General features: G+C 38.6%; 1 protein-coding gene across 4 annotated transcripts in view; it reads right to left on the bottom strand.

Moving 5' to 3' along the window:
* Positions 1–21,884, bottom strand: part of LOC124156259 (E3 ubiquitin-protein ligase HERC2) — a 149,075-nt gene that overhangs the window by 3,362 nt on the left and 123,829 nt on the right. For all 4 annotated transcript variants that reach the window (XM_046530682.1, XM_046530685.1, XM_046530684.1 and 1 more), the window contains 9 exons: positions 19,580–19,674; positions 19,373–19,479; positions 19,004–19,181; positions 15,410–15,559; positions 10,030–10,133; positions 9,166–9,272; positions 5,751–5,878; positions 3,632–4,045; positions 2,426–2,636 (listed from right to left, as the gene is read on the bottom strand). In XM_046530682.1, coding sequence (XP_046386638.1) covers positions 2,426–2,636; positions 3,632–4,045; positions 5,751–5,878; positions 9,166–9,272; positions 10,030–10,133; positions 15,410–15,559; positions 19,004–19,181; positions 19,373–19,479; positions 19,580–19,674 — 1,494 coding nt within the window. The remainder of the gene's footprint in view (positions 1–2,425; positions 2,637–3,631; positions 4,046–5,750; positions 5,879–9,165; positions 9,273–10,029; positions 10,134–15,409; positions 15,560–19,003; positions 19,182–19,372; positions 19,480–19,579; positions 19,675–21,884) is intronic.

Genomic DNA, 21,884 nt, shown 5'->3' with positions numbered 1-21,884 from the left:
AGAATGGTGATGTAAATACAGTGCAGCCAAGAAAATAATCATCATTTTCAAACATTCTGTTCATATTATTAAAACATTATAATACATTCTGTTCCCAAAACTTGGAAACAAAAGACACTTAAGTATCTTTTTATGCAAATATTTCTATTCCATTGATGACACAGTGGCCCCTAGACTTTCATACACCAATGACGTTAGTATGTTTCCCCACAATGACTCTATGGAATTTTGTACAAGATCTAAATACAGTGGAATTATAATCTATCACTCCTCCAATAATTGCTTACCCATCCTTTCCAGTGCATTGGAACCTCGATCTATCGTTTTTTCAGGGGGATGGACGAAAAAAACGATGAATGCGGGAAAACGATCGGCGTGGGAATGTTTGCCTAGGTTGCCTATGTCCCAGGACACGCAAGATTTTGGCGCGTAATTATGATATTCGTTAAAGGATTCAAACAGGATTTTAGCCAATTACAGGAATACTAGTATTTTATCGAGGCACTTAGGTCATATTGTTGATTGGAATAATATCTCTTTCAAATATCCTAAAGGAACACGCCACCCCGCTAAAAAATGTTTGCTCTCCACCCGGCATTTACCCTACTATTATGGATTTCTCTCTAATGTAAAAATCCATGAAACACCATTTCCAGTACATATATGTATTCACGAGAGCAAGGTGCATGTTATGCCTAAAACTACAGCTTTCGCTGGTGCAGTGATTGGTTGTGAGATGGATCATATAGGCCAAAAATAGTCAATTATTTGTAATGTTCCTGTCTAATAAATATATTTTTCATGTCATTTAGGCCATGTGTAAAGCATGAACAATGTTGCGTTCATCGTCAGTGGCACACCCGCCTGAGCCTCGGCTTCATCCCACTTCTTGTTTTCACCAGGTAGCTCGCTCTACCCCACCCCTACCGTCATGTGCTAGCGGATAGCCCGAGGCATTCTCCAATATTCATGTGCTTCTATCCCGGATGATTTTCTTCATATTCAATCATTTTCAGTCCATCTTTTAAAGTACTCACTTGTTTCTTTGGAAGTGCGATGGTCCGAAGATGGATAAAAATAAAACTAATAAAAATGAAACCTTACTTTATTAAACTCACACGGAAAACAAACGCTAGTTTGAAGTCAACCCACCCTGGGAAGTACGGAACCACTTGTGCGAGGTGAAGTTCGGAACTGATGCTATCGCATACGTCTTACGCAGAACATACTGCAGAGGGTGAAGCATACACATATGACTGCGCCATGAAATTTTTTGTCCTAAAGAGATGGCAACTTACACATTCTTTTCTAATTAGCGTAGTGCCAGATGAGTAGATGAATTCGATTGTTAGTACGGAGAAACAAAATATCCAGAGAAGATATCCCTTCCTCAGTAACTCTTACAAGTGAGCCTTATAGTATAACTCGTAAATTGATAACTGATAATAACCTGATATCCTGTTTTCGGAAAAATGTCACATTAACTGCCGAGAAGCTCAGTTACGAGGATATCGAGTTTCGCCAGAAATCACCATTGTATTTTTCTAACTATTTCCTTGTTTTGAATAACGTTAGAAATACGTTGTGTTTGGTCTCATTCTTTTTTGAATTACGTGCCCTTTACAAATATTTCAATCTAATAAATGTATAATGCCAATTGACAAAATTCATTGTTAGACACCTTTTGAGCTAATAGGTAATTCATGCAGTAGTTGACCTCCAGAAACTGGGAACTTTGAAGCCGGTAGGCTGAAAAAGGCCAGTGGGTGAGAATAGGGGAGGGGGGGGGGGGGCAGGGAACACGTTTCTATTGTTCTCTTGTAACTTGATATTTTTTAATTTTTTTTTTCGAAGCTAAGGTCTTTGTAATATGATCCCTGCATGAGCTGGGACATTTTTTTTTATTTAGGAGAAGAGGAAAGCTTCAGTCGAGTGCTGAATGGAGGGGGATAGCGGATCTTGGGGAATGTGCTAATGTAACTATCCCATGGTACTCAGCTTCTCCCTATTGTAGTTCAATCTCCTGGGGGTTTTGTCTGTCATTATTAGCCACAAATAACATGTTGTAAACACTTCGTCTCATTTTCGTCAAACGATCAATGCGGGAAAAAGATACTTTGTGGAATGATGGATGCAGGAAGAAATTACATTGCCTTTACGGAACTTTATTTGGGACCAGGAACGGCGAACGATGAATGTGGGAAAACGATCAATGCAGGAACAATAGATTGGGGTTCCACTGTATTAGGGATTTCAAAATTCCTGCACTATTCCACAGCATATTATATCGAAAGCCTAAGGAATTGTCACTGATATTTCATTTAACTTAACCAACAGGCTAACTGTATCAAAAAGTATTACTTGTGATATGACTGAAAATTAAAGAAGGTTGAGAATCAATTCTCATTTCTGGGAACATACATACCTACAAATTTTACTTTCCACACACGATGAGGGAGTAGAAGAGCATCTCCACGGAACAAGAGCTCCATCTTTGATACCATTTGACCAAAAACAGAGCGGACACCATGTGGACCAGCCAATCCTCCACTTGATCTTGACCTTCGAACTTGGATTCTATTCAGTTCAATGACAGGACCATGCTGCCTGTCTCTCACCATTGTTGCTTGCACCACCTGGAATGAAATATTAAAGTTTAATTACATTTGCATTATATTAATCACAAAAGTTTATTTACACCACACACAACGGTGAGTAATATTGTGTTACATATTTGAGTATATTACAGCACTTGTGGAGAAACATCTGCTTCCTTACGAATTAATACAGCTATGAGGTTATGCACAAGCAAACTTTTGGTTGGAAGCACAAAAATTTATCACAATACAATCAAAAAATTAAAATCACCACCTCAGGCAGGCAGAAAATTTTTTACTTACCAATTAAACATTTTGAGACCACGAGTTCTTAAATAGGATTATTTAAAAAAAATAACCACCGGGCAAGAATCTACATGTCACCAAGGAAATATATTCTTTATATTCACCTCGAATATGCAACATCCATGACTTCCCAGCCATTTTCACAGAACTTTTTGAATACCATCCGCCCAAGAAGCCCGGAGGCTCCAGTCAAAAATAAGCGCCCAATGGGTCATAGCCAAGCACTCACCTGAGTCAACAGTTTGCTGGGGTAATGGAGGTCAGGGAATACGAGTACAATTATATACCGTATTTCTCTGAATGCAGTCCCCCTATAACTTTGAGGCTTGAGTTTCGAGGGAAAAAAAAGGGTTTGAATATAGTCCCCCCTTTACTTTAGAGGGGACTACATTCAGATAAATATGGTAATTGCCACTAAAAAGATCGTAGTCGGGTGAATGAAGCTCTCAATGAGTCAGGGAAGCATTCTAAAATAACAGACTTTGTGCATAAATAATAACAAATCGTTTGATTTGGATAGATTAGAAACATTACAAAAGTGAAAGGGAAAATTTGGATTACCCATGTTTTCTGATTGTTTGTGCCCACTATCTCCATCATTGGCCTGGATAATCGGGATTTTCCTGTATTAGGCTTTATATAAATTTTTAAGTGCAAACATACATATACAGAAAAAAAGCCCTGGCATTCTTCAGTATGCAAAAATAAAAAAAACACCTAAACTTTACCTTTCTAAAAGTCGTTTCCTTTGCAGTAGAAACCAAAATGCCACGAAGTTTATCCAAGTTCCCACGTAGGGGTCCTTCCCATTCTGTATCTCCAGATTTGTGATCATCTTCTGAGGTCTTTGCTCCACTGCCCTCACCTCCACTTTTCCTCCCACGCCCACTTGCAGGATCCATTGAGGCCCCTAGTTTCACACCACTTCCCAAAGGAAACATGGCAACACTCGGACAGAAGAGATCAGAGAAATTGTGCAACAGGAGAAGGCGATTGCGAAGGATAGGAATTGGAATGTCCCTCAAGAGATCGTATTCTAGGGGTACACGAGCCGGTAGCCGGCCAGCAGCAGAAACAGGTTTGCTTGTGCTCCACGCTAACGTGTGAGCTGATCCACACGCCACTCTCGTAATTTTTTTACCCTAAAAAGAAAGACCGTTCCATCATTAAAACTTAATGTTTCATTTCACATGGCAGAATATCTTAAAAAAAAAACAAAATGATCTGCTACAGTAAATTGAGATGATTGCAAATGTCAAGGATAAGGTAAAAGAAACTAGTTCATATATTATTTTTATAACACACAGTACAAAATCTTTCTGAAAAATTATAATTACACTCCATGAAGTTAAGTAAGTGAAAAATAAATTCCTTCATTTTAATGAGATGGGAATGGTGCACGTGAGAAAAAGTCCTGTTTATCAATAAGTACTTATACATGAAAAATGTATCTCGCAATGACCTCACATTAACATAAAAATAAATTTTCATATCTTTGAAGCAACATGCTAACCGCTAAAAGCATACCCTTATTATTTTTATTATATTTTTATGAGAATGAATTTTTACTAAAATATGGCTAATCAAGAATTTTAAACACTTAGTTAAGACTCTTAAACAAATAATTACGAATGTACCTAGTAATATGAATATACTTAACTGCTTGTCTCTTCTTTGTATGACAATATCCTATGTTATACTTGCAAAACTAAAAGGACATTAAAAATTGTTATCATCATGCAATTGCAGCACGTTTACAAATCCCATTCATGGCACATACCTACAGCACATAGTCCATATTGCTTTCAACATCGACATTGAATTTCCTTAGCAGAAGAAACTGCATAGCATATTAAAACCTGAACTATTCTCACATTTTCTCCCTCACCTCAAAATTGTGCCGGAAATAACCACAGTGCTATGAAATGCATGTGTTTGAGACTGATTAGAATTTGTTGTGGCTTTAATTTTTCATTCCAATGACAAGCTGAGCCCTCGTAATGAGTCCTCAAAATGAAAAAATTTCTAGCACCAAATTTTCGATCTCGTAGCCTACCAATCACAATAAACCTCTTGTTATGACAGCCAATCAGAATAATTCCAATCAATGCCAAAAACACCTCCCAAGGAGATTGAAACATTTAATATTCAGCCTACATAATTTGAGTCTATTCTACTAATATGAGTATAAATGTTTACATCGCCTTTAAAGAAATCACGGGAAGGCTAAAAAAGAAATTGAAAAATTTGTACACACTAAAAAAAAGCCATCATAAATACCTAGTGAGAAGTACTTATTACTCATCAGTAGAGTTAATCGCTTTGTTTCTGATTGAGCTATGGTCACTTTAAGTTTTTGAAGTTTTTTCTGTTTCAAAGGTATACTTAACTCTTTGACTTGCTATGTGACAGTAACTCAAAATGTACTAGAATCAATAAAATTATTATTATTATTAACCTCAATTACAGCAATAAAACTTGCAATTACATTGGCATTCTATGATATATACTTAATAAAAACTTGAAGCAGCAAAACTATACTTAATGTAAAACATGATACATCTGATTTTCCATCATACCACAAACACCATCCTAAGTCCCCTAAAATCAATTTCATGATTGATTCACATTTTGAGCCCTCTTAAGTAAAATATTTCACTTACTAGCTAACACCACAATGAGCCAAGTTATGCCTAGTTTATTTATCGAGAAAAAGACTTCAGGCTTATGCAAGAATAGCAATGACGTCATGTTACAAATAAAACCTACTGGATTTCCACTGACACTTATTATAGCATGAATTTTTTGTTGATGGTGACAGTTTTGCTTTAATTGAAAACAACTTACTTGGAGAGCTGCCACAAGACGTGGTCTCTGTATTGCATTAGTGGTACCGTCTCCAAGCTGTCCTTCATCATTATCTCCCCAAGTATAAACTTCCCCGGTATCTGTGCATGCCACACAGTGAAGTGAACCTGAAATAAAATCTCATCTCCATTAAACAATTATTCAAATCACATGTGAAAAGAAATATAAAAAAATAATGAAAGCTCATTATTTTTATATTATTTATATGTATATATATTGTGACGTAACCCCTTATTTTGTTGCCAAATGGTTTATTTTATTTTGTGTGATATAATTTTGTATTGCAATTGTTTGTATTTCTTGAATTGTATAATTTTCATAACATGGTGAATCAGTGAACAAATGAAAGGTGAAAATGTGGGGTTGTAGTTCGCCTAGTTCCCCGCTAACGTCGTCACCGTACGTGCAAGGTGCAGATGACGTTAGTGTGGGGAACGATGGGTAAAGGAATCAGATTAAAGGACGAGCGAGAGACGAGAGAGACAGAACAAGGTGAACAGACTGAACGCACCTGAGAGAATGAGGGTGACGCACGAGCAACGCAGGAGAGAAATTATAACGCACCACGTCGGAATCGCACCTGAGAGGAGGAAAGGCTGAAGAGGGCCCTTGTGTACTCTGCTACGCATGTTCCTGGGCATTGAAGGGGGTCAAATTTCTGGAGAAAGTACTGGCCAGATGCAATCCGCCGTATGTTGGCCAGAGTGGCTTCTGCAACTGATCCTTGCCGGAAAGGAAGCGTAAGCGAACAACCTATTGCCCTATTTTCCCCTCGTGAAGCTGGTTAAAGCTGAAATAGTGTGCCCAAAAAAAGTGTGTGTTTCGTGCTCTCTCTCTCTCGTAGGAAGAAGAAGAAGGACCTTGTTTTTCAGTCAATCCCTCATTGTTCTCTGTTTCTCAGAATTGCATTGACGATAATTCGTCTTTCTAAGAAAAAAACTGACATTGCTCAAGAGTATTTATCTCTCAATTGTAATTGGTAGCTATTTAAAATTGCCTTGAAGACTAAAATACTTCTTTTTTTTCCAAGGCATTGCTTACTTGTTCTGAATTTCATTGTTTGATCAATATTGTGTTTAAGGGTTTATTGTGTTTCAGGGTATATTTGTGTTTAAAGGTATTTTTGTGTTTTTGGGGGGTATTTCGATGTTTATTGGGTTATTTTTTTGTTATCTTGTTTGAGGTTCATTAAAAGTGATTTATGTTAAAAGGAACAAGAACCTACATCTTATTATTTAAGGGGGGAGTTTGGTCACATTATGCAGCGATTCCTCTGCCACCCACCAATTTTACTGGTTTTAGTGCAAATCCAACGGCGCTGGTCGCCAGAAATCCGAGTTCCCTACCCTGGATCGGAGGAGGGGAGTGGTAGACGAAGGCAGTGACTCCTCCGACTCGGGGAAAAACAAATACGTATGTGTTGTCTCGCTTGCTAACCTCACTCGTCCTAACATCTTCGGAGGAAGGTGGTTGGGCAAAATCATACCTGGGAGTCGGGACCGGCACATATAAAATGGCGCCCGAGCAGTGGACCCGAGATTTCATTATTTGCAATTCAAAGAAGTAAATGAATGGGGAAGTTTTACGGGAGTGAACTCGCTCGCGGTGACAAGCAATTGAAAAGGGCTGTAGGTACTGCGGCGTTTATAATTCTAATTTTTGTTGCAATATGCTAATCCATTTGCCTGGCATTGGGTACGGGAAAATTGTGCTATTTGGACAATGTTGCATAGTTGTATTGTCTAATTGTAAATAGAAAACTCAGTGGCAATCAATTAGAGCTGAAAAATAAACAGAAATATCGTCAGGAATGCATAGCGTTTGGTCTATTTCTTTTTTAAATCTCATGCATGCCATTTAATTGTCAAAGCTATCGAGACATCTTCGGGCCCAGAAAGTCACTCACCTAGCATCTGTTGTCAAGAAACAGAAAATTTAAGCAGGTAAGCCAAAAAAGGTCAGTTGGTGAGATGGGGTAGGGATAAAACACGCTTCAATTGTTCTCGTGTAATTTGATATTTTCCTTAGAAGACAATGATTTATGGTCCGTGTGATTTCTGAAACAAGAAGAACAACTGAGGCATGGGCTGATGGACGGCCGAGGGTGGTTTTCTGAATTCTGCGACGTAGTTACTTTTGATGTAGTTATTACGACGACTACGCCGCTGAGATTCCCCCGATGATTGTTCAATCTCTTGGGAAGAGTCACACTACGTGCCAGTCGTATTTTGCCTTTTTTATTTTCTATGGCTAAAATTTTGCTATGTAACCTCCGCGAGAACTTTCAAACAAAATGGTTCATGAGTAGGACAAGAAACGCATGCGACAGCACATTCGAAGAGAGCGTTGCATTCACTGAAGATATTATTTAAAATTTCAGATCCAGATCCGAAGTCTTCTGCGACTTTTGATCCGAGGTATCCGATCCGACCATCCCTAATATTCACTCAATTTTATAGGATTTTCATAGGATTCATTCATAGGATGTAAAGAGATTGGGAATACATTCTAATAAGGAGGTATGGAAAACCTGAATGAGTGTGAACTGTCTTTCAGGCCAATCATGGCCAGCAAAAATGAAGAGGGATGTAGGCATGTGCAGGTAATCTCAGACCATGACTTTCCAAATTTACTATAGACCTTGACTTTAGCAAAGTGAAAATAATAGTATTTTTAAGATTTCATTCACAAAATCAAACAGATATTAATGGAAGAATACCATTCTAAATCTTTCAAAAGCACAAAAGCGAAAGAAAAATGGAAAGTGAAGATGACATTGGGAATTGAGAAGTTTCATCCTTCACCTTTGGACACATCGAGTCCTTGGGTAGGGAAGAAAGCTGGCAAAAGAGACATTTAAAAGTAAGAAATAGTTGATGAGAGAAACATTGAGTAAGTGTGGAAGGAAAAAAATTATCAAATGGCCTATATGGACCATGAATTACTATCTAAGGGGTATGTACTACTGAACAGGGTGGACACTTAGGAGAGGGATGAGAATTGGTGCAAGCTGTTTGACATGAAGGTATTGATGAGAATGGAAAAGGTATGATGGGTGGAGAGGGAAAGGAATGAGAAAGTTCTAGAGATGGTGAGAGGAGGTGAAACTGCTTGGGAGATAAAAAGAATTCTGAGGGTTTGGATGGAGAGGGGATTCTGAAAACCATGATAGAGGGAAGAAGGTTAGCTATGCAATGAAAGTCAATGAAGAGAAAAGGGTTCATAAAACGAATGAAGAACAAAAGGAAATATTTCCAAAGAGTGAAAGTAAATATGTACGCAGTGAGAAAGTGGACAAATGACAGAGAAGATGAGTACATATTTGTGAACTACATTCCATTGTAACCTACCTTGACCAGTGAATTAACTTAAAAAATAATAGCTGGAAACTAACCTGTTGCAATTGAGATAACCTTCTTCCCCTGCAAGGCAGCAACTTTACGTGGACGCCGTACATGGTCATCAGTGCCGTGTCCAAGTCGATGGTAATCACCTTTGCCCCTAATAAGCAAATTTAGGCAAAACTTATACCACAGACAACACTAAAAGAAAAATAATACACAAGTACATCCAAAGACATCCATTTTTCAAAAAAAGTCCCAAAATTTCAGAAAAAGATAGCATACCAAGGCGTAATCATTAGGCAAGTATGGAATTCCAGCACTTAGGTAGTGCATCTAAGTGAATCATTACATTCTCAAATATTAAAATACCTAAAATTGAAGACTGGAAAGCAAAGTGATGTCCTTAAATAGAGATAGAACTCCATGGAATTACAAAAAATTTCCATCGAGATCTTTTTGATTTTAATATTCATCAACTCCAAGAAAAAAAGAATCTACAATTAGTGCAGTAGAATTGGTAGAACTTCCAGCAGAAGGCTTTGCTGGCACTAGAAAAATGGTGATTTTTAGCACTGAGGTTGTAATACACACTTGACTTGAGTGCTAGGTCATAGCAGAAACAGTCAATAGAAGAATGAGTTACCTTAATTCAATGGCTCTTTCATCGACCTCCACAATAAATAAGAATTGGCTAAGTTAGAACGACTATCTCAATTATTTTAACCTCAAAAGGAACCATGCCATACTCACCAGGTTTCAAGGTAATGGTAGCAAGTCATATAAACTTCCTTCATGGAGGCATACACATTTGTATTTACTAGTACTCAAATTTTAAAGGCTTTCCACTTGGAAGTTTTACTAGCAATGACTTTCAATGAATCTAATTAAATATGATAATAAAAAATATTCCTTACCATGTGTATACACTACCAGAGCGTGTGAGAGCAACAGAGAACTGAGAACCGCATTCCACTTTAATAACACCAAGGCCAGCAAGAGATTCAATCTTCATTGGAATCTAAAATTAATTACATGAAAAAGTCATCAAATATTTTACCAAGAAAATATTACAGACAAATTTAAGAACCAAATTAAATTCAACCAAATTTATCTCCCATCACATTAGTTTATGTTGTAGTTGAGACAATTTCTCATATATGCTTTGACAATTGACTGTCGATATTGCGGTGTGGGAGAAGGTGTGTGGCCTGCTCGGGCTTGAGCAGTTCGTCGAGTCTGTCGAAGTTGGTCGGTACATGTGTGTCGGTTCGGTCGGTTGGCCGCAGTCATGGTGCGAAGTTCGCTAGATGCATTCGTGTATGGTGTATCATTCTTTTTTTTGTCTTTTGGAATAAAGTTCCAATACCCAGAGAACAACTGTGCAAATTGATTCACCCCTCCCAGAGGTTATGGGCCCAGGGGTTACGAGCGCAGGAACTCCAGAAATCCCGGAAACAGTGAGAAAGTGACTTGCGACCACGTGGTGGATTAGAACTTCTAATATGGAAGAAGAGCGATATAGAATACCGCTATTAGACGGGAAGAACTATAGTGACTGGAAATATAGAATGGAAGTGTTTTTAGATGAGAAGGAAGTCCTGTCACATGTTGAAAGGTCGTTCGATGTCCTGTCAGAACCGTACGCAATATTAGCAAGTGACAACGAGTCCGCACGAGAAAAGAAGCAGAAAGACATTATGCAATTACGTAGGAACGATAAGAAATGCAAAAGTCTAATAATTCAGAGAATACAAGATAGTCAGCTGGAGCTAGTCAAAAGCAAAGTTACCGCTTTTGACGTGTGGAAAGCATTAGAGAATAGATTCGAGAAGAAGTCTGTGATGAGTCGAATGATGCTTTCGAAACAATTACATACGCTTGTGTATGACCCAACAGAGGAATCGTTTAGCGAATACTGCCTGAGATTCGACAGACTGATCCGTTCCCTAAAACAAACCGGCGAGAAAATTGACGATGACGGTGCCGTAATAAGATTCCTGATGACGATGCCATCATCGTATGAGACAGTTGTAACTAGTCTGCAATCGCTGGCTGCAACAGAATTGAAAATGGAGTTTGTTAGAGTGAGGATTGAGGAGTATGAGGCACACAAGAAAGAGACAAGAGATTCAGTCGCTTCGGAACGAGATGTCCCGAATATGGCCTTTGCTGGCTGCAGGAGGGGCAACCAGAGGACCCAAAGTGAAGGAAGAGAGAAGAAAGAAAGCTTCAAATTCAATTGTCACAATTGCGGCTTGAGAGGACATAGGAAGGTGCAGTGCTGGAAGCCTGGAGGAGGAGCATTTCATGGGCGCTCGAATGGAAGAGGTGGACGAGCAGTTGGTCGCAGAGGAAGACCATGGAACAACGGAGGCAGAAATGATGCATGTTTGGTGGCAGAAGAGGAGGTGGAACCTGCCTACAGCTTCCAAACAACGGCAGTATCATCAGCGGTGGTAAGTGAAACCGCAACACCTGAGAGTGACTGGGTGTTGGACTCCGGTGCATCAGATCATCTTGTTAAGGTGGGAACTCCGATCTATAATATTAGACAATTTGACAATCCAATAAAAATAACGGTAGCAAAGTCAGATACTTTTCTTGTTGCTAAAGAAGTAGGAGATATAAAAGCATTTGCAGTTGTGAATGGAAAAGTAAACAAGATAGAAATGAATAATGTGCTAATAGTGGAAAATCTCAAGTTCAATTTAATTTCTGTTTCAAGAATAGAAAAGAAAGGGTTTGAAATTAATTTTCGAAATAAGAAATGTTATGTCAAGAAAGGTAATGCAAATATTGTTGTTGGTGATAGAATGGATAATATCTATAAACTTCCTATTGTCATTGACGAGTGTGCCATTGAGAGAAAGGCTTTTTCAAGTGTAAGTGATCAAGTTTGGCATACCAGGTTAGGTCATATTGGCAATACAAATTTAAAACATCTTTGTAAAATTGTTGATGGTATTGGTGATTTGAAATGTGATAATTTAGATGTGTGTAAAATATGTATTCAGGGCAAACAGACGAAACAACCATTTAATAGAACGAGATCTCAAACCACAAGACCATTGGAACGAATACATAGTGATGTTTGTGGGCCAATAACTCCTCTTGCGTATAATGGTATTAAATATATTTTGACTTTGATTGATGATTATACACATTTCACTGTTGTTTTTGGTCTAAAGTCCAAATCTGATGTGTATGAATATTTAAAACAGTACGAAGCTAGAGTCACGAGTCGTTTTTCAACTAAAATATGTGCCTTTAGATGTGACAATGGTACAGAATATGTGAACAGCCAAGTAAAGAAATTCTTTAGAGAAAAAGGAATTAAATTTGAGCTAACCATTCCAGGAACTCCGGAGAATAATGGCGTTGCTGAAAGAATGAATCGAACAATTCTAGATAAGGCTCGATGTATGCTTGTTGGTAGTCGGTTGAGAAAGACCTTTTGGTTTGAAGCTGTGATGACAGCAGTGTACTTAATCAATAGAAGTCCTACCACAGCCCTTAATGAAAGTAAAGTCCCTGCAGAGATGTGGTATGGTGAACGTCCTGACTTAAGCAAATTGAGAGTGTTTGGGTGTGAGGCTTATCTTCACAAACCGAAGGAGCAAACACATAGTAAATTTGACTCAAGAAGCAAAAGATGTATTATGTTGGGATACTGTGATAATGGGTATAGGTTGTGGTCATTAGAAGATAACAAAGTTATTGTGGGAAGGAATGTAATCTTTGTTGAAACTAACAATGACTCAGTAACTGAAAATTGGGATATTGCATGGAAAGATAAATCTTTAGATGAGAGTACTGAGCTGATTGAACCAATTGAACAGGGAAGTGGTGAAAGTGAGGAACCACTCAGGAGAAGTAGTAGAGTGGAATTAAAACCTAAATATCTAGAAGATTACGTAACCTTAGCCACTAATCCTAACGAGACTGAATTTGCAAATGAAGTAACTGTGAAAGAAAAGAGTGATGATACTCTTGATAACTTTAACTTAAAAAATAATTGTGATGTGTCACTCTTTGCAACAAATTACTGCAATGATGTTCCAAATTGTTATACTGAACTACAACATAGGGATGATAAAGATTTATGGTTTGCAGCAGTTAATGATGAACTTGATGCATTAGAACTTAACAATACCTGGGAATTAGTTTCTCTTCCGCAAGGTAAATTACCAATTAAAAGTAGATGGGTGTTTACCATTAAGGAAGATGGTGATGGAAATGTAGAAAGACTTAAGGCAAGACTGGTAATTAAAGGTTGTGCACAGAAAAGAGGGATAGACTATGAGGAAACTTATGCTCCTGTAGCACGTTTGTCAACCTTTCGTGCATTGCTATGTCTCATAAACAAAGAGAAATTATTTGTCAACCAATTAGATGTAAAGAATGCTTTTCTACACGGTGATCTTAAAGAGGAAATTTACATGTACCCACCGGAAGGCTTGAATGTCAAAAGTGGTTTAGTGTGTAAACTCAAAAAAACATTATATGGTTTAAAACAAGCACCCCTTGAGTGGAATAAAAGGTTTGATGAGTTTATAAGAGCACTGGGTTTTGAAAGCAGTAAAGCTGATGAATGTTTATACATAATGAGAAGTGAAGTGGATGTAATGTACCTACTGCTTTATGTTGATGATTTCTTAATTGCAGGAAATAATAGTGATTTGTTAAATGAGGTGAAACAAAAGTTAATGGGTGAATTTAAAATGAGAGACTTAGGTGTTACCAGTAATTTCTTGGGAATTAAGGTAACTTTTACTAGTGATGGTCTGTTTATTAATCAAACAAATTACTTAAAGAAAGTTTTGACTAAATTTAATATGGAATCATGTAAACCAGTGAGTACTCCAATTGAACTCCAACCAGATAACGATGTGACATCTCAAGAATGTATCATTGGTGTTAAACCATATAGAGAACTAGTGGGAAGTTTGATGTATGCATGTCTAGGAACAAGACCTGATATTTGTGCTGCAGTGAATTTCTATAGTCAATTTCAAAGTAATGCCACTGAAATACAATGGAAAGGCTTAAAAAGAATCTTGAGGTACATTCAAGGGACACTTGATTTTGGTTTAAAGTATGAAGGTAATTCAAGTACACCTTTGTTGTGCTATGCCGATGCAGCTTTTGCAAATTGTAGTGATAGAAAATCAACATCTGGTTATTTATTGAAAATGTATGGTGATCTAGTTGTATGGAACACAAAGAAACAAAGTACAGTAGCATTGTCTTCTACTGAGGCTGAGTATGTTGCTTTAGCGGCAGCTGCGACTGAAGTGTTATGGTTTAAAGTGTTGATGTCTGAAATGAATGTTAATATGAAGGATCCAATAACAATTTTCCAAGATAATCAATCATGTATTCAGACTGTAGAAAATTGGAAGAGAAAACACATGAAACACATTGATATAAAATATCAGTTTGTAAAAGACTTGTATAACTCTAAGGTTATCTACATTGAATATGTGCCTTCCTCTGAACAGGAGGCGGATGTACTGACGAAAGGGTTATCAGCAAAAGTGTTTTGCAAGCATAGGGTAAATTTAAGATGTATGAGAAATTGAGGAGGGGTGTTGTAGTTGAGACAATTTCTCATATATGCTTTGACAATTGACTGTCGATATTGCGGTGTGGGAGAAGGTGTGTGGCCTGCTCGGGCTTGAGCAGTTCGTCGAGTCTGTCGAAGTTGGTCGGTACATGTGTGTCGGTTCGGTCGGTTGGCCGCAGTCATGGTGCGAAGTTCGCTAGATGCATTCGTGTATGGTGTATCATTCTTTTTTTTTGTCTTTTGGAATAAAGTTCCAATACCCAGAGAACAACTGTGCAAATTGATTCACCCCTCCCAGAGTTTACTTAAACATCATGTCATGCCAACAAATTTTAGTCCAAATGTTTAGTTCAGCTCCCACAGAAATTTTGTAAATGGGATTTTCTTAATAATCCAACAAATTGGTGACATCAGTAATTGATTATTAAATGTTTAGTTTTTGTTCAATGATATGGAGAAATTAAAGACTTCAAAGAGTTGTATAATAAGCTTGCAGTATTTATATGTTTCTGATGTGGTACAGCTGAAAAGGGAGAAAAGTTAAAAATTTTTTATAACTACGTATTTTTGAAATATGACATTATCTGTTGCCACTAAACAGATGACACACATGAGTAAGATGGTAACACACAAATTATGAAAGTGAAGTCACTGCTGATTCTGAGATGGAGTATTTAAGAAAGGAATTTAAAAAAATATATAGTCAATTTAAGAAACCTATAACTTACCTTACACCCATCAGAGCCACCTCGGCCTAATTTGCCATAATCACCATCTCCCCACGACCAGACATTGTCATCATCAGTGATACAAAGAGTTTGTGCATCGCCACTACCACAAGCAATGTCCACCACATGGTATCCAAGGAGGGCTTCCACCTTAAAATTAAATATAAATTAGCTACACTAATGCTGCATATAAGTAGAAAAAGAAAACAAAAAAATACCGTGTAAGCTTGTGTAAGAGGCGCACCCCTATTTTGAGGAAGGAAGCTATAAAGAAAAAAAATTTTACGGTATTTTTTTTATCCTATCGTGCGGTGTTGCAGACGTATGCCTGGAATTTCGACAGTTATCGAAATTTCCTCTTTCAGTACTATTTGAAAGAGGAAATTTTGATAACTGCGGCGGTAATAGCGGCATAAGAGGGAGTAGAAAGAGTTCCGATCCTCTCTTCGCATACGTCATCGCTCTACGTTGCTTGTCCTACTCACGAACAATTTTTTTTAAAAGCTCTCGCAGGAGTATTGCAATAGAATTGCAGCCGTGGAAAATTTTAAGGCCAAACACGACAGGCACATAGCATGAACCTTCCCAAGAGATAGAACAACAATCGGGGCAATCTCAGCGCCTTAGGATAATAACCACGTCGTAGATTTAAGGCCCCTTGCACACACACCGATTTTGGACGGCCGGTAAAATATCGGCCGTCCACATTCCAATAGTGAACAATGGGAGAGCATTGGAGCTTGCACACGTACCGAACACGCGCCGGCACCGGCTAAATGCCGGTTAGCTGCCGGCCATTGTCACTGTGGATCGCCGTCGCCGGCTCAAAAACATAGCAACTTATCGTTTGACCGGTAAAAATCCGGCGTGTGTGCAAGCATCGCTTCGCCGGTAAAATATCGGCCGATATTTTACCGGCCGTCCAAATTCGGTGTGTGTGCGCGGGGCCGTTTTTTTTCCTTTCCGGGACTCCATAGGAAAATAGGAAATTATCAAGTTACAGGGGATCAATGGAAACGCGTTTCATCCCTACCCCATCTCACCAACTGACCTTTTTCGGTCTACCAGGTTCAATTCTCCGAGTTTCTGGAGGTCAAATGCTAGGTGAGTCACCTTCTGAGCTCGAAGATATCTCGATATCTTTCAGCAATTGTATGACACGCACGAGGTTCTAAAAAGAATTAGACCTAACGCGACGTATATCTGACAGCATTTAAGTTTTTTGAGCTCTGATTGATTGACACAAAGATTTATAGCTAAAACAAGGCTACTAATATTCAACATAGTCCAAACAGCACAATTTCGGAAGAAACAAGCGTAGCATGAGCGCATTCAAACAAGACGAGACGGACTGGAAACTTCAGGCAACGCAAACTGCGTATATCACATTGCTGTGCCTTCGCCTCTTCACTTCAAAGGCAACGACGTCACATGCAAGATCGGACGTGTGCTTCCCTTGCTCCTTCGCTCATAGCCTCGTAGCTTGAAATATGGAGCGCGCTCCTTCCCCTCGACCTCTCCTTCAGCGCTAGTCCAACAATGAACACACTCGTTCGAATTTTTTAAACCGCAGGTTTTGACACCAATATAATTTTCAGTTGCAAAAATCCTCATATTAGCGTCTGAAGATAATTTTTGAAAAATCAGGTGCTCAGCGTAATGGAAATTGCTCGGCAAGACAGATGTTGACGAATCAGGTATGTCCTTCAAAACTACGCGTTTCTATACGTTTGATAAGCGATTACTATATGCAGTATAAATGCCGCGGGATACCCACTCGTGGCAGTAAATTTAGCGCGCGCTCCGGAGCGAATCACCCCGCGCCATCTTTTCAATGTTCACCTATGGGGTACCGACGTGACGGCGCGATGCTTACGAGAAATTCAAACAGGAGCATTTTAAAAATACGTCACTAAGGGAGAAACTCCCCTACCTGCCGCTTGATTTTGACCCAGGGTTTCAGATGACTGACTCACGCTGTAAACCAAGGCCCCTCAGTTCCCCTTGGACTTGCGACCGGGTAGGGGAGGGGGGGAAGATAAAAAGTTTGTGTAAGAGGCGCACCCCCATTTTCGGCTGCAATGTTTGGGGAAAAAGGTGCGCCTCTTACACGAGCGTATACGGTATACTCATAGCACACTCTTCAAACCCAAATACATTTTTTTCATTGAGGTAAATACTGTACATAATGGTAATGGAAGTTCAGTTTAGGGGCTGCTATTCTAACTGAAAGGGTCGTAATCTCAGTGGGTTGTACTTCAAAACCTCATTATAGTGCAGTATTGTACCCTGAACTGAGTCAGGCGGTAAAAAGATCAGGAAATTAGTTAGACAACTGAAAGGTGAAGCAGTTTATGCAGTCAACGAGAAATTAGCTTGCATAATATACTCTAATCTAATATTCTAGCTTACATAAGGGCTGTACAGGATTTGATGAATAATTCCTTTTTTTTCTCTGTTTTCTTTTCTCTTCTTTCTTACTTCTCCCATTGCTGGTTACCCTGCTTCCCAAATAGCAGAATTCATCCACATCTTCCAGTTTTTGTTTCCCAATTTTAATGTTATTCCTGACTTTTTACAGTGGAACCCTGATCTATCGTTCCTGCATTGATCATTTTCCCACATTCATCATTCACCTTTCCTGGTCCCAAATAAAGTTCCATATAGATACAGTAGGAGTCTCGCCAAGGCACTTCATAAAAATGCCTACAAGAAAGAGACGGTCCTAAAAAGGACCTTATGGAGAGACAACAGAGGAAATAAATCTACAGAAGATTCGTTATGAGAGAAACCGGCAGCATATGCTGCCATTCCCTATGTGGCAGGAGCCACGGAGAGAATCAAGAGAATTTTGACCAAACATAATGTGAAGACCAGGTTCACTTGCTGCAAAAAAAACAAGCAACTTTCTGCCTAAGCCAAAGGACAAGATCTCGTGCTTACTATACGAGGGAGTTTATCAACTGCAATGCTCCTGTGGTAAATGTTACATATGATAGACTGGACCATCTATCAAAACCAGGATGAGGGAACATGAACGTGCCACAGAGAAGAAGCAGTTCTGCCTTTCCGCCGTCTCGGAGCACGTGTGGTCGAAAACTGGCCACACTGTGAACTTCAATAAGCCTAGTCCTGTGTAATGAAAGCCGCTACTATCCTAGGCTAATCCGAGAGGCTATAGATATATCTAACCATCCTGAGAACTGCAATAGAGAAGACGGCTACACATTAGCCAACACATGGAAAACGGTCTACAAAATCAATGACCAATCAGAGCCCACTAGAGAACCAACCAATCAGAACCGACCTCCGATCCCCCAAGTGCCTGTATAAGATGGCCAAATTTATACATTGCTCTGATGCCAGCAGGATGGCTGGAGAAACTGTCGTCACCTATGGACAACACAATATAGAGGCACGCCCGAAAGCCGTGACTCATATTTTTAATGCAAACCATATTGCTAGGGATTATTTTGACTACTGACGTTACAAGAGGAAACTGGGCAGAATTGGTCTATTTAAATAAACAAATAATAGGACTAAAATACTTCAAAATTTGTAAAAATATACCAATAAGTAAAGAAGGTCACTCACCAGCTTAGGACGAGGCTGATCATCACTATCTCCATGACCAAGGCGACCATAACGACCCTTACCCCAGGTATATGCCTCACCAGATGAAGTTAGAGCAGCACTGTGAGCTCCTCCACACGCAATTTCAACTATCTCCTTTCCTCTAAGAGCTTCTATAACACGCGGGCGGTCACATGGGCTATCGAGAAAAATAATATAGGAGATAAGGTGAACAAACTAGAAAAATCATTAAAAAGAAAAGAAAATGTTTCCAAGATGAAAACTCAAACATTACATCATTGGAAAATTGAGAAAAATAAAAAATTTATTCCATTACTCTGTGAATAACTTCTTCAGATTTCACTTATCAATGCTTACTTATCAACTTACCTCTTATTCCCATGCCCAAGTTTCCAATCATCTGCCTCACCCCATGAATAAACCTCCCCTTCAGATGACAATGCCAAGCAATGTTTGCCACCAGAGTTCACAGCCACCTAAAAAATTCAGAAACATTTATAAATAGTCAAACATAGAAAGCAGTGAGGTAAAATGATAAACTCTCAACAAATTACTTATGGTCAAGATAAAATATACCTTTTTTATGAAAACATGTTGAATAGATTCCAACAGAGTAGGAGTAGACACTGAATCCATTCCACCAATCCCTAAACGACCACCAGCTCCATAACCTTAAAAAAAAACATAAAAGCTTTATATCTTTATCTTTATTCATCCACGGCGAGGATTGGCCCTCGCGGATGCTGTATACAACACATTTATGAAAACATTCAATACAACGAAACATACAAAACATGTACATTGGATTAAAACATTAGAAACACATACATTACAAAGATTACATTTAAATTTACATTTAAAATAAAAGAGAAGAAAAGTCCAGCTCAAAATACTCATGAATTGAGTACAGTGGATAATTGCACAGCCACTTTTCCAGCACATTTTTCAGTCTAGTGATGCTCACTGATCTGGCTTTGCTGGGTAATTTATTAAATAATTTTACTCCCAAATTGTCAGACTGGTTGTTGGTCTTAAACAGCCTACAGTAATTAGTATTTAGGCTATTTTTAGCCCTAGTGTCATGAGAGTGGATGGTGGATCGAATGGGGTAGGTATCTAAGTTATCTTTAATGTGCATAATGCTGCGAAACACAAAGAGGCTGTAGATGGTGAGGATATGAAAGTTTTTAAAAATTGGCCTGCAGTGGTCACGGGGCCCAGCACCACTCAGAATCCTCACTGCTTTTTTTTGCAGTTTTAGAATTTCTTTGGTTTCTTTTGCATGTCCCCAGAGTCGAACACCATAGGCAAGAATACTATGAAAAAAAGCAAAATAGGCTAATCTCATGTACTTTACATTGATACAGGTTTTAAGTTTCCTCAATAAGTACAAAACCCTAGAGAGTTTTTTGCTGACTAGGAAAACATGTGAATTCCATGTCAATTTAGCGTCAATATTGAAGCCTAGAAGCCTGACAGGATCATTGTTTAGCTCAGTACTTTTAAGACAGCATGTAAGATGTTGTGTCTTACCATTGTTCAGAAAGAGATTATTGGCTGTAAACCAGAGTTGAGATTCTTCTATTGCCTTTTTTGTAAGAAGTCTGACTTGGCTAGGAGTATTGCATTTCTGCACCAGAGTGGTGTCATCTGCATATATCATGCAGTCCATAGAAAGATTGTAAGGTAGGTCATTGATTAGAATAAGGAACAAGAGAGGACCAAGGACGGACCCCTGAGGAACTCCATGTTTCACTGGAAGAAAATCGGATTGGTTACAATTTACTTGTACCATCTGCTTTCGATCAGTGAGGTAAGAGGTCATGAATTTCAGCTCACTGTTATGAAAGCCGTAGTATTGGAGTTTTTGCAGGAGGGTAGCATGATTGACGCAGTCAAAGGCAGAGGTTAAATCACAAAGTGTGAGTGAGACACATTGCTTGTCTTCAAATGCCCTTGATAAATTTTTTACCACTGACTCAACTGCCAATTCAGTGGATTTCCCCGGGCGAAATCCAAACTGGGAAGGGGTGAAGAGATTGTGTTTCTCAAAGTGTACTAGAATTTGTGTATAGGCAATAGTTTCTATTATTTTAGCGATCACTGATATAATGGTGATGGGCCTATAGCTGTTGGGATGAGTAGTGTCTCCTTTTTTGAAGACAGGTATGACCTTAGAATATTTTAAGGAGTCTGGGAAGTATCCAGTGGAAAAACAGGCATTAATAATAATAGATAGAGGATGAGCTATAATATGTATTATGGACTTAATCAGATCATTGGAAAGCCCATTGATGTCACGACTGGTGGAGTTTTTAAATTTTTTTACTACATTGAAAATATCCCTCGTACTAATCCATTGCCACTGAAATTTAGGAGGGGATATCAGGTGTTTATTGAGTAGTGCTAAGGCATCACACCTGTTATTTGTGATTTTTGATAATGTGGTGTCCACGGAATTGACAAAGTGATTGTTGAAGGTATCGGGATCAATTGTAATAGGAGATCTGTTTATAGAAGTGCCTTTTTCCCTATTGATCACATTCCAGGCAGCTTTGAATTTATTAGAGGCACTATTAATGAAATCCATGTTCGCATTTTGTTTCGCTTTTATTGCTGCGAAATGATACTCCTTATTCAATCTTTTATACACTTGTTTCAAATCCTCAGTGGGTAGTCGCTTGTACTCATGATAGGCATGTAGTACACTTTCCCTGCGTATTTGGACCTCGGGATTGTTTGAGTGGCCACGTGATTTAAAGAATTTTCGGACTGGGACAGCTTTTCTGGGAAAGGATTCATTAAAAAGGGAGATTAAGGTTTCAAAGAACAAAGAGAAATTTGAATGACTGTCGTTGAGTGAGAGTAAGCTAGTCCAATC

This window comes from Ischnura elegans, chromosome 3 (genome assembly GCF_921293095.1).
Source record: "Ischnura elegans chromosome 3, ioIscEleg1.1, whole genome shotgun sequence".
Taxonomy (NCBI): domain Eukaryota; kingdom Metazoa; phylum Arthropoda; class Insecta; order Odonata; family Coenagrionidae; genus Ischnura; species Ischnura elegans.
The sequence above is the reverse complement of the archived record's forward strand: the minus strand, read 5'-3'. Positions and strand labels throughout refer to the sequence as shown.